The sequence below is a fragment of the Phasianus colchicus genome, chromosome 2, assembly GCF_987193195.1.
Source record: "Phasianus colchicus chromosome 2, bPhaCol1.hap1.1, whole genome shotgun sequence".
Taxonomy (NCBI): Eukaryota; Metazoa; Chordata; class Aves; order Galliformes; family Phasianidae; genus Phasianus; species Phasianus colchicus.
The window spans coordinates 82,586,151-82,602,885 of record NC_143437.1 but is presented as its reverse complement, the minus strand read 5'-3'; the positions used below and the strand labels follow the sequence as shown (position 1 = coordinate 82,602,885).

The 16,735-nt window shown below is 38.1% G+C and overlaps 1 protein-coding gene across 1 annotated transcript in view; it reads right to left on the bottom strand.

Moving 5' to 3' along the window:
- The window catches only part of COL9A1 (collagen type IX alpha 1 chain), a 65,934-nt gene that overhangs the window by 4,448 nt on the left and 44,751 nt on the right, over nt 1–16,735 (bottom strand). Inside the window, exons 29-36 of the mRNA XM_031611068.2 lie at nt 12,715–12,768; nt 11,883–11,954; nt 8,383–8,418; nt 8,228–8,272; nt 6,330–6,362; nt 3,894–4,040; nt 3,398–3,452; nt 556–744 (exon numbers count right to left, since the gene is read on the bottom strand). Coding sequence (XP_031466928.1) covers nt 556–744; nt 3,398–3,452; nt 3,894–4,040; nt 6,330–6,362; nt 8,228–8,272; nt 8,383–8,418; nt 11,883–11,954; nt 12,715–12,768 — 631 coding nt within the window. The remainder of the gene's footprint in view (nt 1–555; nt 745–3,397; nt 3,453–3,893; nt 4,041–6,329; nt 6,363–8,227; nt 8,273–8,382; nt 8,419–11,882; nt 11,955–12,714; nt 12,769–16,735) is intronic.

The following is a 16,735-nucleotide window of genomic DNA, read 5'->3' as shown; positions in this document are numbered from 1 at the left end:
AATACAGATCTATAAACAAATTTTACTGAGGCCAGGCAAATGTGTCCTTAAGTTACTGGGCAACTGAGGAGACGGGTACAGAAAAACAGGTTAGGTTCCTAATGCAGTCTTTTGTGCATGTACTTGTACAATGTTCATCTATAACCTGTAATCAAAAAATGAAAAACAAACAAAGAAACAACTAAATCATTCCCAAGGCTCAACTTTTTTTTTTTTTTTTTTTTCAAATTAGATGTTGAAATCTCTAGCTCAAAGGATTTACACTCTGTCTCAGACAATCTAATAACATAAACTAGGACTGTTGATTCTATAACTTGGTCAGAAGAACTTCATTTCCACTGGTGTTCAGCTGTCAATAGTAAATAACGGGTGGTTTACAGGTAGACTTCTTCTGGCATTGAGAAGCATTTGTTATACATCATGGAAAACTCTGAAGGCCAAGTCTGATTCAGGTAATGTGTGAGAATGCTGAACTTCATTTATATATAACAAATCCTCAGATACAAGAAAAGCATTTCTAGTCAGTAACCAAAAGCCAGTTACAGAGTTGCTTACCTTTAGGACCTTTACGACCAATCTCACCAGGAGGGCCCTTAAGGCCAGGCAAGCCACGAGGTCCAAGTTGTCCTGGGAAACCATTTTCCCCAGGTGGCCCTGGAGCACCTGGAGGTCCAGGTCGGCCAGGAAGACCTGGAGCACCAAATTCTGGCCGCCTAAGACTGGCTGCCAGCTGAGAGAGTTGTTCTGCAATGAACAGAAGGACAAAATTAAGCTGTAAGTGGGACCTGAATGAGGAGATAAACAAATATTAGTTTGCTAAAGAAGAATGTATGTTCTTTGCTATGGAAACTGACAGATTACAATAGAGAACTTTCCTTATGTAAAATGGTATTTATAAAGTATGTTACGTATAAGTTACTATCTCAGACCTACCAGTGGTAAACTGCAGAGGCACTGTGAAACTGGTCAATCTGAAGCTACATCTTTTAATGTTTGCATTCCAAAACAACTTAGAATCATAGAATCATAGAATCACAAGGTTGGAAATGACCTGCAAGATCATCTAGTCCAACCACCTTCCCATTTCTATTAGTACCACAAGCCACTAAACCATATCTTGTAGCTCTCATCCAGACGCCTCCTGAACACTGCCAGGGAAGGCAACTCCACCATCTCCCTGGGCAGGCCATTCCAGTGCCTGACCACCCTCTGAGAGAAAAAGTTTCTCCTAATGTCCAACCTAAACCTCCTCTGGTATAACTTAAATGTATGTGGTTTATTTAGAAATGTCCTTATAATTTTGTTATTTCATTTTCAACCATCTTTAAGAAAACTTACTGAATTGCTGTCCCTAAGAAGAGCAAATCTCTCTCTTCATTACTACTTGTTAATAGTTGTTAAGATCCCTGTTTGAAAGAAAGAACAGCTAAAAAGCACATGGGCAGTCACTTATCATTGCAATGAGCCTATAAAGTAAGTGCAGGCATTATTTTTCAAAAGAAAAACACGCCTCAAATCTGTGCTCTCAAACTCAAATCTGGTAAATAATTGATCATCTTATGATGTTGATTTTAATGCAGATCAGCAGGAGCCTTCTGTTGTGGTGTTGATAAGAGTGGAACAACAAGCGCCAGTTGTTCTACTACAGTGGTGCACCAGCAGCAACATCACACCAACCAGGACACCCTAATTTCTCCTCATCAGCTGATTCACCAGCTGGAGAACAAAGGAGTAATCAGCAAGGCTTGCTCATCCTTCAATAGTTCCATATGGCCAGTGCGAAAGTTCACTGGAGAGTGGAGGCTAACAGTGGACTACCATGGCCTGAATCAAGTCACACTATTGCTAAGTGCTACTGTAGCAGACATGCTAGAACTTCAATAGCAGCTGAAGTCAAAGACAGCCAACTGGTATGCCACAATTGATATCAACAGTGAGCTTTTTTCAGTCTCTCTGGTGGCAGAGTGCAGACTACAGTTTGCTTTTACTTGGAGAGGCATTCAGTATACCTGGAATCAACTACCCCAGGTCTCAAAACACTGCCCTACCATTTGTTATGGGCTGATACAGACCACACTGAAACATGGAGAAGCTCCTGAACACCAGGATACGTTGATGTACAACAGCAATACATTGATGACATTATCATGTGAATCAACACAGCAGAAGTTTTTGACAAAGGGAATTCAAATCATTAATTAGGCATAAAATCAGCTTGCTATTCCTTGGGATCACCTACGCTAGCTCTTTCCTTTTCCTCCTCCCCCTTTCACTCCACTTCTATAACAATATGGATCTGTCATATCTTTCCTTGAAGATCCTCTTCCAGACTTCAAATCCATTTATCCAGTATGCATTAGAAAAAACCTTCTGTTGATACTGTCACACACAGTTCCATAAGACATTTGCTACAAATTCTGCATGACTTGACAAGAATAGCTATTTTGCATCCACAATCCAGAAATGCTAAGATAACAGGGGATAACAAAATCTGAAATAAAACAGAACTATAGCCAGCAGAAAAATGAGGAAGGTCAGGTATAGCAATCTGTGAACAAGGTCTACTGAGGAGCTGAGCTTCATTTATGGTTGTCATTAAAGTGACAAGCTTCCTAACATCCAACCCGAACCTCCCCTGGCACATCTTGAGGCCAATCCCTCTTGTCTTATCAGTAGTTACCTGGGACAAGAAGCCGACTCCCACCTCACCACAACCTCTCTTCAGATAGTTCTAGAGAGCTAAATAGTTTCCCTTGACCATTCCATTCTCCAGACTAAATAATCCCAGCTCCCGCAACTGCTCCTCATAAGGCTTGCACTCCAGATCCTTCACTAGTTTCTCATATGGTGTCTACAATCATAGAATCATAGAACAGCTTGGGTTGGAAGGCACCTCAAGGATCATCAAGTTCCAGTGCTCCTGCTACAGACAGGGTCAACAGCCTCCAGATCTGGCACTAGACCAAGTTGTCCAGAGCCCCATCCAACCTGCTCTTGAACACCTCCAGGAACTGAACATCCACAATCTCTCTGGGCAGCCTGTTCCAGCACCTCACCACTCTCTCTGTAAAGAACTTCCCCATGACATCCAACCTAAACCTTCACTCTTTGAGCTTAAAACCATTCCCCCTTGTTCTATCGCTATCTACCCTTGTAAAAAGTTGATTCCTCCTTTTCATAATCCCCTTTTAAATGCTGGAAGGCTGCAATGAGGTTTTCTCACAGCCTTCTCTTCCTGAACAAGCCCATTCATATGTAGAAACTTTCTACAGCACGTCCTTCTGAGGACAGGTTATTTATTCCAGATGAAATTGGGAAAATCTTGTTTGCTGCCACAGCAGTTGAGTTTTGTAACATAAGTGCTCAAGAAACATCAAATACATTTTAGCATATTTACCTTGCATAACTCTCATGCAGACCTGCTTAATGTGCTGATCAGTTGGTTCTTTTCCCTAGGATTAAAATGTAATAATTTAAAAACAGTTGATATTACAAGTATATTTTGAAAGTATGACTTATGCTAAAGACAGTGGCTGTTCAATGAAAGGTGTTCCAGTCCCTGCACTACTCCAGCTGACATCAAGTTGACTAGGCAGGTGGGTATGTACTGCGTGTGTGTGATGTGCCCATGTCTAAAACATGGTACATGCACACCACAGGAATGTAGTGAGCATAAGAAAAGAGAAGTAAACTGAACACTGAGATCCAAAGGACTAATTATATACAAACCTAATATTTCTCCTTTGTTTAAATGTGTCTGTTGCAAGGTACAGAGTATTTCAAACCCTACTGTAGTATTTTGGCTTCTCATGTATATGCATCTCCTGATGTGAGAAAAGGAGTGGTGCAAGTGAGAGTTCAAAAAGATATAAATTACATAAGGCAGTACTTACAGCTGGACCTTGGCTACCAGGCAGACCTGGAGCACCCCGTTCACCCTGCAAGCCTCGTGGTCCAGGTGCACCTCGTGGCCCTTCCATGCCAGGCAGTCCCCGACTTCCCTCTGGCCCACGAGAACCAGGATCTCCAGGATTACCAACCTGGCAATGAAAGAATTTTATATGACTGCTATGCTAGTAGTAGATTTATTCTGACACATCCAAATAGTGACAAGGGCTATTCACGAATGCAAACTAACAGCCACTGGCATGCAGAATTGGTGCGTAGATTCTCTTTATATAAGCATCTAGAGTCAGTGATTGTGCAATTTATAAAATTAAAAAGAGTTCCTTTCATTTCAAGAAAAGATGTGGGAAAATAAAGATATTCTGTCAAAAAAGGACTGAACCTTCATCGTAGTAACTTGTGCGAGACAATGTTTTTAGCACAGAACAGTCTCTTGGTTTGTACTTCTGCCCTCATTCATGTCACACATGACTTCTCTGGACATTACATGCTCTTTAGGATAGAAACTTTTCATCTCCCTTCTTGCTCCAAATGCCATTCCTCACAGAGTACCACAGTATGATCTTGCATCATCTAGCCCCAGGCTGGGTTTTGGAATACAAACTTTTGCTTTGTTTATGTGTCAGAGTTCAAAGCACACAGATTGGAGGGCCTAGACTTCATTGTGCTGTCAAATGGAAAGGAGCACCTTCACTCCAAGTGCTGTTGGCACAGTGCCACAACAGATGCACTTCCAGCTTACTGTACTGAGGGAATGGATATAAAAAGCAATTTTACTGGTATAAGCATCCCATTCACAGGGGAATGGAGGGGTTAATATGGCTACATTAATATCACCACAAGTAAAATCTAGTAAATAGGCTATAGCTTTTGCTCCAGGAAACATTCTAAGTGATTAAATAGAATACAGAGTGAGACTTAGTCCAATTCTGTGTTACTTTCTGTATAAGTTATTGTACTACTGTTAATCACAGAATCACAGAATGGCCAGGGTTGGGAGGGACCTCAAGGATCATGAATCTCCAATCCCCCTGCCACACGCAGGGCCACCAACCTCCTCATTTAATGCTAGACCAGGCTGGCCAGGGCCTCATCCAATCTGGCCTTGAACATCTCCAGGGACAGGGCATCCACAACCTCTCTGGGCAGCCTGTTCCAGTACCTCACCACTCTCTCTGTAAAGAATTTCCCCCTGACATCCAACCTAAATCTCCCCTCCCTCAACTTAAAACCATTTCCCCTCGTCCTGCAGTTATCTACCCTTTTAAAGAGTTGATTCCCCTCCTGTTTGAGGCTCCCTTTAGGTACTGAAAGGCTGCAATGAGGTCACCCCACAGCCTTCTTTTCTCCAGGCTGAACAAGCCTAGTTCCCTCAACCTGCAACCACAAAAAAGTTTTTTTTTTTTTTTTTTTTTTAAACAAAATCTGTATGTATTTACAGCTCCTCAAGTCTCCCAGTCAAAAAGGAAAAAAAAGGGAAAAAAAAAGAAGAAGAAGAAAAGAAAGGAAAAAAAAACCAAACACGCAAAGCAGTCACTCACTGAAAGTGATCATCAAAACCATGGCCCATTAGTATAGGTTAAATCCACTAGATGGAGCCATTTCCTTTCCATCTATGCTGCACTTCAGGCCCTGTCACCAGAAGGCCATGAGAATATACTTCCAGTGTTATAATAATAAGAACAAAATTCCTTTTGAGAGCTACACAACCAGGAAGCCATCACTTTCTTGCCCAGTCTGGCAAGCTGTTGGGTTTACTCATCCCGGTGCTCACCAAGATGATGAGCACTTTAGGGTTTCATGCAGTAAAGAGAGAAAACTAGATTCCTCCCCTACTCCATTTCTTCCTTGTGTCCTTCCCATAAGATCTTAGTTAGCAGAAAATGCTGTCTAGCATGCATTTTCTTAACCCTAAAGGCACACTTGGACACCAAGAACACAAGCATAGCTCATTTTGTAACATTCAGACTCAATTCCCTATAGGCAGAATTGCTGATTTGTTGATAAGACAGCCCAAACTGTCAGCTGCTGCAATAATCCCCCTCTTCAGTGACTCCCAAAATAAAAGAACCCATTCAGCTCTCAAATTTTGTTTCTTGTGTGACATACAAGCTTCTGCTCACCTTCCACATGAAAGCAGTTAAGGAATCAGGGCCAGAAGTACTTTCACATAGACATCATGGTCCTACTGCCACTCTTCTACAGTATAAAGGCTATACGTGCAGCATTACACTGGGCACCCTGCTGCACCACTCCTCTACTGCACAAAGAACATGTTTATTTCCATCTTGATTGTACTCAAAATTTAGGAAGAAGAGATGCTGTTGGAGCACATTTGATTTAATTGTGAGAGCTCATCAGAAAACTATCCATTTTATCTACTAGATCTGTATTTCTGTAACAGTGAAGTTCTTTATACTTACAGATCCCTTTGCACCTGGTAATCCCATATCACCCTAAACAAAAATAACACACACTTTATTAGAAAAGAGTACCCCCTGTAACAGTCATCACAAATGCAGTAAACTTCACATTATTTTCCCACATAAGTAAAAAAGCTCACATATTTAACATCCAAGGCACTTGTTGATTATGTAAAATTGCACTTCAAAATAATTCACATTAATTACAATTTATTTGCAAATAAATCTTAGATTATTCTGTAAGATTCCTTTCTTATAAGAATTTCTGTATGGCACCAACAAGAAAGTATTTTTCTTACAACTAGCTTTGTATTGCTTATTTGTCAGAATTACAGATGTTTTACTGTGTTGTGTTTGTTAGCCATGAAAAGATGTTAACAGAAACCAGGAAGTTGTCTACTCAGTGTGCTACAGGGAAATCAAACCCCTAGAAAATTTCCATTCCCAGCAACATAGCTCCTGGCTTCCAGCAACCTCTGTACATTTTGTCTGAGAATAACAGTCCCACTATAGAAAGTTTACATCTTTCATTCTGAATTAGAAAAATAAAAAATAAAAATTAAAAAGAGTTTTGGTTCAAAATCTTGGTTCACCTATGAAACATTAATTCCTCCACTTTGATGTTATTGGATTACCCTCGGAAATATTTCAGAAAATTATATTCTACCAGTTCCTAAATGGCATTGGTGAAATAAATAGTTTTAGAAAGGCCAGAAAGGTCACCTTGTCTATTAATATGTCTTAAGTCAAATAGAAATGACAGTTATCAGTTTAGAATCACAGACTGACTTGGATTGGAAGGAGCCTTAAAGCTCATCTAGTTTCAACCCTCTGCCATGGGCAGGATTGCCAACCACCAGACCAGGCTGCTCAGAGCCCCATCCAACCTGGTCTTGAATGCCTTCAGGGATGGGGCACCCACAGCTCTCTGGGCAATAAATTCTAGTGCTTCTCCACTCACTGACTAAAGAATTTCCTCCTAATATCTAATCTAAATCTCCCCTCTTTTAGTTTAAAGCCATTCTTCTTAGTCCTATCACTATTAAACCATGCAAAAAGTTAGCCTCCCTTCTACTTGTAAGCTCCCTTTAAATACTTAAAGGTTGCAATAAGGTCTTCCAAGACCATTTTCTTCTTTAAGATGAACAAGCCCAGCTCCCTCAGCCTTTCTTCGTAGGGGAGATGCTCCAACCCACTGATTATGTTCATGGCCCTACTCTGGAACAGCTCCAACAGCTCCACGGGACCTGGACACATTACTTCAGGTAGAGGCTCACAAGGGGAGAATACACTCTGTATTAGTGCATTTCTCTTTCTCTAGGAAAACAAATACCTAAGGACACGTGCCACAGATATTACCCATGTGAATTCACAACATGCCTCACTTTTTCAGTAGTATTACAGTGCCACTGCCTCTTCTCAGACCAATCTTCCTCTAACAGCCAGTTACTTCAGCTTGTTACCAAAGATGAAGGGAATACAGTGCATTTCAGTCAAATCTGTGTTATTAAGGTTAATTATTACCTGTGCTCCTGCTTCACCTGAATTAAACTACCTCTCCATCCACACTGCTTCAAAAACCAAGAATTTATATATATTTATATATGAACATACACACAAACATTTGTGTGAATATGCATATATATATTTTTATATATAAATATCTGGAGTATGCACACAAATAGATCCCAAGAATATGTGCATTTCAAAGAACTTTAAAACAGCTGAAATATATGATTAGACTAACAGAACTGCTGTGCACCACAAGATGCCCATTTAGTACAACTGAAATTGTATTTCCAATGATCAAACCTCGTGTTTGAAGTGCTCCAACAATATTTTGAATTTTTAAGTAACAATAAAGAAACATCAGATCCAGTGAAGAAAGAATGTCTTACTAAGTCACCCTTTTCTCCTGCATCTCCTTCTGATCCAGGTGCACCCTATACGATAAAATAAAAACATGCAATCAGTCTTTAGATTTAGTCAGTGCAATGTAGTGCAGCATTTGGCTGTGTAAATTGAAAGTACTATGACCTGTAACATGACTTACTTGTTCACCCTTAGGTCCTGGTTCACCTGCTGAACCCTAAAAGATTAAAGATACAAAAGTATTTTACAATTTGAAACACAGAGACTTAATTCATTTTTCTTCTATTCCGTACAGTAGAGCTAAGCAGTAATTCAAACTAGTCACAGTCTGTTCAGAACAAATTTTGTCTCCATTTTCTATTTTTTAATTCCTTTTACTGAATGCATTTAGAACAGGTGATTCAGAGTCGTATACTATATCATGAGTAACACAGTTAGGAATATTTTAGTGCCTTCATAAATCGTACTCATTTAGGAAGAAAATTAGATCTGTTCCCTTTGCCCACTAGTAATATCTACTGGGAAAGATAACAGGCCGTCAGGACTTCCAACACTACTGTGGAAAACATTAAAGATTCTTCACAAGCAAACTTCTAATGTCACTTCCCTGGTGCAAACTGTCAGGTAGAAAAAAAAATGTTGAGCAGGTTCAAAAGCTTACTAAATTATCTTCAGTCCTTCCAACTATCTAGCATTAATGCAGTAGACCTTTAAAGCTGTAAATTTTTAAGAATGATAATGAAAGAACTTTAATCTTCCTAGATGATTAAGGTGACAGGCTGAAGGAAAGTAATAGCATGGAACATACAATAGGCTGCCACACTGCTTAGTACAGTCTAACTGTTAAGCAGTAGCTGATCTCTCCCTCATATGGCAGATATTCTTGCAGACGCTACAACACCACTCTGAAAGTTGAAGTTATAAGTAAAAATCCAGTAAGCGTATCATATTTTCCAGCCCTATTGAAGTGTTGTGTCTAAATGTAAGGCATATGAGCCTTGGTATTGTGGAATAAACACATCCAGACACCCACGATTTCTGTCATAATCTTGTCTTGCTTGCTATTTAATTTTCAATGTTTTTGAGCAGCACTATCTGTAGTATTTTATCACAACAAAAGCCAAATTACCTGTATCTTAAAATTTACAGTCTGCTCATCCCCCTTCTTTTCTTTTTAAATTGTCTTTATCTTAGAATCCTGTAAAAATATTAAAATGTACCTATTTGGACAGGCATGGACCAAATTAATGACCTTATTCATTTTGAGAATAAATAGTTTCTTTTCTATAATGGAATTACTTCATCTGTAGAACAGTGAACCATTTGAAAACATGTTAATATTTGTTTTTTGTTAGAAAAACAATCAGACTGTCCTTACTTTTGTTTGCAGACTGTGCACATTCAAAAATTTTCATTCCAAATTACAAAAATTGTACATATTTTTTTTCCCCTAAAATAGACAGATGCAGTACTTTCTCTGCAGTTTCAGAGATCCGTTTAATTCCTATAAGATACAGGCAGAGGATATGGTGTAACATCTGCAACTTCTCAAATTCAGATTTGTCCTCCTGTTGACAAGGATGAAGAGCCAATACTAAATTATGCACTAAGCTAAGCAGTGGAAACCACAGACCTATTTAACATTCAGACTCTGTCAAGCAACACAGAAACCATTTTGTCTAAAGTATTCTCAAAATCACACCTTATTAAGGTTTTCCAATTACTCAAACAAAAAGACATTGATTTCCAACCTAACATACTGGTCGTTGTGTTGTTTTTCTCTACTTTTCTTTTGAGAAACAAAACTGCAAATAGATGATGAGAATGAAATAAGCTTTTGTTTTTGAGCAACATGATCTGTAATATTTGTATCAGCAAGCTTAATAAGCACAGCAGAAACAATCTGAACCTATTACATTGTCTCCCAAAATTTCAATTGAGGCAACATGTCAGAATATGAAGTTCTTACTTTTTTGACATACTATTTATCTATTTGTAAAAATCCCTCCCAAATCATACTTAAGAATTTTTTCAGAGGCTGCATTATTTAACAGCATCAAGGAACATATTCGAGGGACATATCAAGGAACATCAAGCTCTGGGTCTTGGTCTGGTACTATTTAATTTACTAACATAGGCAGAATCAGATGCAGCTGCAAGTTGAATAGGGTAGAGAAATAATAGAGTGGCATGGTGTGATCACTTTTTATACTTGTGACTTGGTGTACATCCTGGCAAAGCTCCTGCCATGTCAAGCCTGATGCAAAATATTCACTCCAGTCTCTATGAAGAAAAAAACTGAACCAAGGACAAGTGAATTCATTTGACATGTATCTCAAAACAAAAAAGGTAAAAATGAGTTATAGAATGAGACCATTCGTAGGGTAGCTTTCTGGACTCTGATGCTTGCACTGGGCATGAAGCTGACCCTAAAAAAAAAACAAACACTCCAGGAAGAAGATACTGTCAACTGCTAGTAAGATAAAAGAAATCTCCTGTCTGTAGCCTAAATCTGAACAGGTCTATACACAGCATCTACATTTTGTTTTTATCCTAGAAGTCAAGACCCTTTATATGACTGATGGGGAGAAACAGGCATCTTTGGAAGGAGATTGTCAGCATTGCAACAGATAATAAATTCCTTTCATATTTGCTTCTCTAAGTGTTTTCATTCTCCCTCAGCAAGAGGTTAACATATGAATCACTGCCAATCTAATAAGAAAAGAGTTATTTGTATCAACTTACATTTGACTAGAAACATGTCTCTGATCTAAACATTAAAAAAAAATCCACGTGAAAAAACACTTTAGGGACAACAGACCGCCTTGAAACATTCTTAAGTACTGGAGCAGCTGTAGAAACCTGACAAAAGCAACTGCAAGCCCTGATTTATGTATAGGGGCAAACCAAGGGCAGAATTTGTCTGTACAAGGAAAGATATCTAGAGCAGTGATACCAACACTTGACTAAGAGCTCTGTGCTTCCCTGATTGTAGGGGAAAGAAAGAGGAACATTAAAGTGCAATTCATTTCATATGAAGTAGATTCTTGAAATAGGAAGGATGAATTACATCCTCTCTAGACTCCTATTAACAAGGGAAGATCAATGACATTTTAGTTTTTACATGAAGTCTTTATTGGCATTTGTTCAGCAAATTGGGATACCTTCTTGCTGAAGCCCAATTCTTCTTTTCTAACAAAATACTACTGGAGCTATTTAGATCCTGTAATTGTGCCTGCATACACAGGTGTCTCAGTTACTGCATTACTATAGCAGATCCTAAGACGCATATAAAAGACATTGTATCTACTGTACAACTGGGATGACATTCCACATAGCTCTTTAGTGGCTAGAGAGTCTGATTTACAGATTTCAGATCTGGCTGAGCCATTGAGTCAATTAGTTTTACTGTGATCTAAGCCCCTAAACGTTTCAAACTCTAAATACATAAACAAACAAACACTAATAATCTTAGGTAAATCTCTTAAGTACTGTCATGTAATTCCCTGCATATTTTGTGATCTGAAAGTATTTAATGGGCCCTAACCAGCACCTAACAAATCTACATTCAAAAGAAGCAACAAGACATGAATTTGTGTAAAAAACTTCAAACTATGCCCAGATTATTATATTTACTTCTGATGTCAAAGCCCAGGTGGTGTATATGAGTACTTTTCTTACCCGATCACCCTTACCACCAGGTAGGCCTGGAGGACCTGGCAGTCCAGGAAGTCCGATGTCACCCTGGGGACCCTGTGAAAACAAATTAAGGAAGTAAACTTACCCAGTTTGTTCTAGAATAAACAACTGAGAGCCATACCCTTACAAAGAGGTGGGTTAGAATCTTATTCACAATTCAATGCCAATTTGATTGAAGATGATTATCTGATCAAAATAGAGCTGATCCAAAATGCATCCTTTTAAACAGCACCTTATTATAATTTTATTGCAAACATAAGAGAAAGGGCTAACAGGGCTTTCCACCCTTCAGTCCCTCAACTGCAGTCTGGTTCCCTTAAAGATCTTTTTAAGATCTTGCACTCTGTGATTTATGCATTCCTCTGTAACAGCAGGCTCTTTCAGCCAAAACCTCCCCAGCTCTGCTTCTGACAGTTATTGTATAAATACTGCTAGAGCAGTAGTGAAAGGTGGCATTCATAATCTGCTCCATTCGATAGTTTCATTTAGCTGTTAGCAGAAAGACTGACTTTCACTGCTCCTGTTCCCCAACTGCACCACACAGACCACGTAGGGTTGCACTACCCAACTTCTCACATCACTGAGATCTGAGATCACTGAGACCTCTTAAGTAATAGAAAAAGTCACACATCACCATGTGCTTCAAAACAACACTTGCTAATACAGTTGGAGAGGACTGAAAAAGAAATTCAACAATCACTCATTTCAACATTATTTTCAGCTCCCTGCATAGATGAATGGCTAAATGTAATTCCAGTTGATACTACAGCCTCTTGGAAGTAAACACAAGCACTGAATATGGAAATAAACTTACCCATTTCCCTGGTAAACCTGGAGGACCTGCAGGACCTGGCTCTCCTCTGCTACCCTTATAGGAAACAGAAGGACATTGTTAGCTCCCAAAATAGTTGTGCCAAACTCGGAATACAACATGATTATTAATGTTTAGTGAGTTATACTACCTAGTAGTTGGCTTTAATCAAGATTTATGTTTATTACTGCAAAAAAAAAAAAAAAATCAAGTGCATTACAAATATTGAAAGACTGAGAAATGCAAAAATTATTGTTACAATGGCACACAATATTTAGTTAGCATTAGATGATTCACTTAATTAATTCTGATGAGTGATTATTCACAATAGAGTCTCCTTCGTGGGTCTGCACATGAAAGTTACCTCTTAGGAATGCACACATCTCACTAAGACAGTTCTAATGGGCATTCTGATAGGTGAAAACTTAGCTTTAAGTTTATGCTTAATTCCATCAAATGATCACAATTAAGCATAATTTACAAGCTCTACACTCATGTCAGAAAAACATCAGATGAGCATATATTTTTCTTTTTACCTTTTAAAAGCCATCTTTAAAACCTGAGAGATCCCATGACCCCACATTGTGATTGACAAATCTGACAAACGTACGCAGAAGTCATGCTTAGCAAATGCACATAGGTAAAAATGCTTGTCTATGTAAGTTTAGACTGTTACAGGGAAGGGAAAACTTTTAAAATTCCCATTCACAGTAGTGGTAAGTATAAATATGCTCTTAACTGGATTTTTACTATATATCTTCACTTCAAATACATTAATGCATTCAGATCATCATATACACATTGGTGCCAAAACTTCATCTTTTAATACAGCCATTTGAATATATGTTATGGGTAAACCTGACACTGAATCAATTTTTCTCTGGTATTTTTGAAATAAAGTACCTTTCTCAAAGGGTTCTCTCTTATGACCAAACTTTTTAGGATAGCTTAATAAGCTTTCTACTCTCACTTGTACTGATAAACTCAAAAACTGACTCAATACAAGCCTAAATCTCACTTGAGACACTTCTCTTACTTCCATGTGATTAGTAAATACATGAGTAGTACTTCCTATAAAAGTATGATGTATAATTTAAGATCATAAAATATGAAGAATAAAAGTTACTAGGTATGCAGGTAGATAACCTGCTATATATAGCTTAGAAAACTTTGAATCAAAGCAGATTTAAGAATTTTAGTCATGTATACAATGCATAATTTCAAATGTAATTATTTTCTTAATAAGGAAAATATTGTGACATACTAAACAATAGAAGGAGGTGGCCGACTTAAAAATGTGTTTTACCCCAGGTCATAAATGAAGAATTGAACCCTACAATTCCAGAAGTAATTAGGTATCCTGGAGAGATCAGAGAACAAAACACAGACAGACTTCCATTCGTCTCCTCCAAAATATCCTATCATGCTAAAGTCACTATCCTTTTCAAGTACTTTTTGTACAGTTTCTAGAAGACTTTTCAAGTTTTGTTTTTTTTTTTAAAAAAAAAAGGATGAAAGAAAGAAAAAAGAAAGAAAAAAGCCCCTCAAACCACCTTCATTTTACTACTCAGAAAATGCACTTTTGAAAATCTGTTTTTTCATCACATAACTCAGTAGTTCATCTCTGACCTAGAATACTATTACATTAGTGATGCAGGAAAGAGAAGGATGAAAAATATGATCAGTATTAAAAATTTTCTCCTTGTGTATGTCATACCACTCATGTCTGAATGCTATACAGCCATAAAACAAAATCTTCCTTCCTACAAGATTAAACTCATAATAAATGTCTTAAGCACATCAAAGTTTCTGTAGGTCAAAAAGAATACAACCAAATCTTTCATTTTACATTAAACATAAAAAATCCTTTGTTAAACAGACACTGTAGGTACTTCTCCAAACAACAGTGTTTTTCACAAATGGTAAAGAAGAACAGAAAACCACAATGCAAATGAATAGCACATAGTTAATGGCATGTTTCTCTTAAATGTTGACATTATGTCTGTAAGGACAGATTACAACAAATCAAGGGCCAGCACTGGAGAACCTACAGGTGATGTATTTTATAGAATAAGAGAGGAACTGTAAAGCAAAGAACAAACAGGAATCACCCCAGCCTATGGCATAACTTAAGACTGCAAATCTTCCCCCAGGTTACGATACCTGACTAAAATGGGCCTGAGTTGAGATTCTCACAGAGCTATTCAATGAATCATAGAATCACCAAGACTGAAAAAGACCCCCAAGGTCTCATCCAACTGTCCACCTACCACAATAATTTCCCATTAAACCATGTCCCTTAGTACCACATGTAAACGTTTCTTGAACATCTCCAGGAACAGTGACTCCATCACCACCCTGGGCAACCCATTCCAGCACCTGACTACTCTTTCAGAGAAGAAATTTTTCCTGATATCCAGCCTGAACCCCTCACTTCCCCCCCCCCCCCCCCCCCAGTGCAACTTGAGGCCAATCCCTCTGGTTCCAACCTGGGAGAACTGTGGCAAGAGGCCGAACCCCCCACATCACCACAACCACCCTTCAAGTAGGAAAGAGGTTGCCCAAAATCCCATCCAGCCTGGCTCTGAATGCTTCCAGAGTGGTATAGTTACAGTCTTAGGTTTACTTGTTACAAAGTTATCTGGCAGGATGGAAATCTACATTGCTCTTTTGACTGTGCAATAAACCATGCAGTGTTAGCTCCCTTAAATATAAATTATGACTCACCACTTGTGAAACACCACTGAAATTACATGTACAAAACATGCCCAGTAATACCAGATTTTAATTATAATTGTTAAGATAATGAAATACACATTTCAGGATAGGCCAAAGACAAATATTGTTTAAGACCTGGAAAATGATTAAGTTGAAAGTAATCCAAGATGTTGAGAAGAGTCTTCTCATCTACATTTAGGTCATTCAACATTTCAGCATCAAGTCAAGTTATTTTTTAAGCTGCTTCTTAATGAACAGAGAAACAAAAGCATCTCCAAAGAGTAAGTCAACTCAAGCAGTCTGAATATTCACTCTAACTCACACTCATAAGCAGGTATGGTATAAAATTTTACGAAGCTAGACATTCAAACTTTGCTGCTAATGTTAGGAAAATATGCATCACATCATAAATACTTGTGCAAAAACACATATGTTTGTCTGCATATGCAGCAATGTTCTGGTCAGTTTACTCAGCAAGTACTGAACTTAAATGGTTCAAGTTCTCTTTTCACTTCAAGACCATAGGATGGGATTTATATTTTCCTAATATAAGCAATTTAAAGGTTAAATAGTCGAAGAGAAACAAAGGATGAAAAAGGGAAGAGGGGAGGAGGTGCCTGTATTTCCTGTAAATAAAAAAGTGACAAATTAAATCTTACTACATCTCAACAAATAAGGAGAAGGGAAAAAAAGAAGAAAGAAAAGAGGTATTTAAGCAGCTCGGGAAGCATGGCTATATTCCACTGATTAGGAATGACACACTGATGTTTGAGATTTGCTTCCTTCAGGCCACCTGCCAGGATAACTGGCTTAGAAAAATTGAAATCAGAAATGAATTTGGTAATTACTTGGATTGGCTACTATAACGTGAATGAAACAAAGCTAACTGACAAACAGTTTGAGTGGAATTTGATTTAGAAACAAAGGCAGAATTTCCATGTTTCTCCAGTTCTTTTTCTGTGTTACTGAACTGATGAATATGAAACTAAAGAAGCAATATAAAACTCTTTTTTTCCCCCCTCTCAGTTGCTAATCTAATTTTTCCTAGGAAAAGGAAAGATTGACTAAAATGATACTTCTGAAAGCATTTTTCTTCTAAGGAAAGTTGTTAGTAGTCAGCTATGTGAGTTTTCTTATTTTTTGTTAGATCTACCTACCTTGTCTTTTGTGATTTAATATCTTCTCTATGAAATTGTAAATGTTTGCAGACTTGCAAAAGGCCAAAATTTTGACATTTTGATTGTATTACAACAGTTGCTTAATAATGAAAGCTACACTGAGATAGCAAAGCTTTGGCCAGAGTACT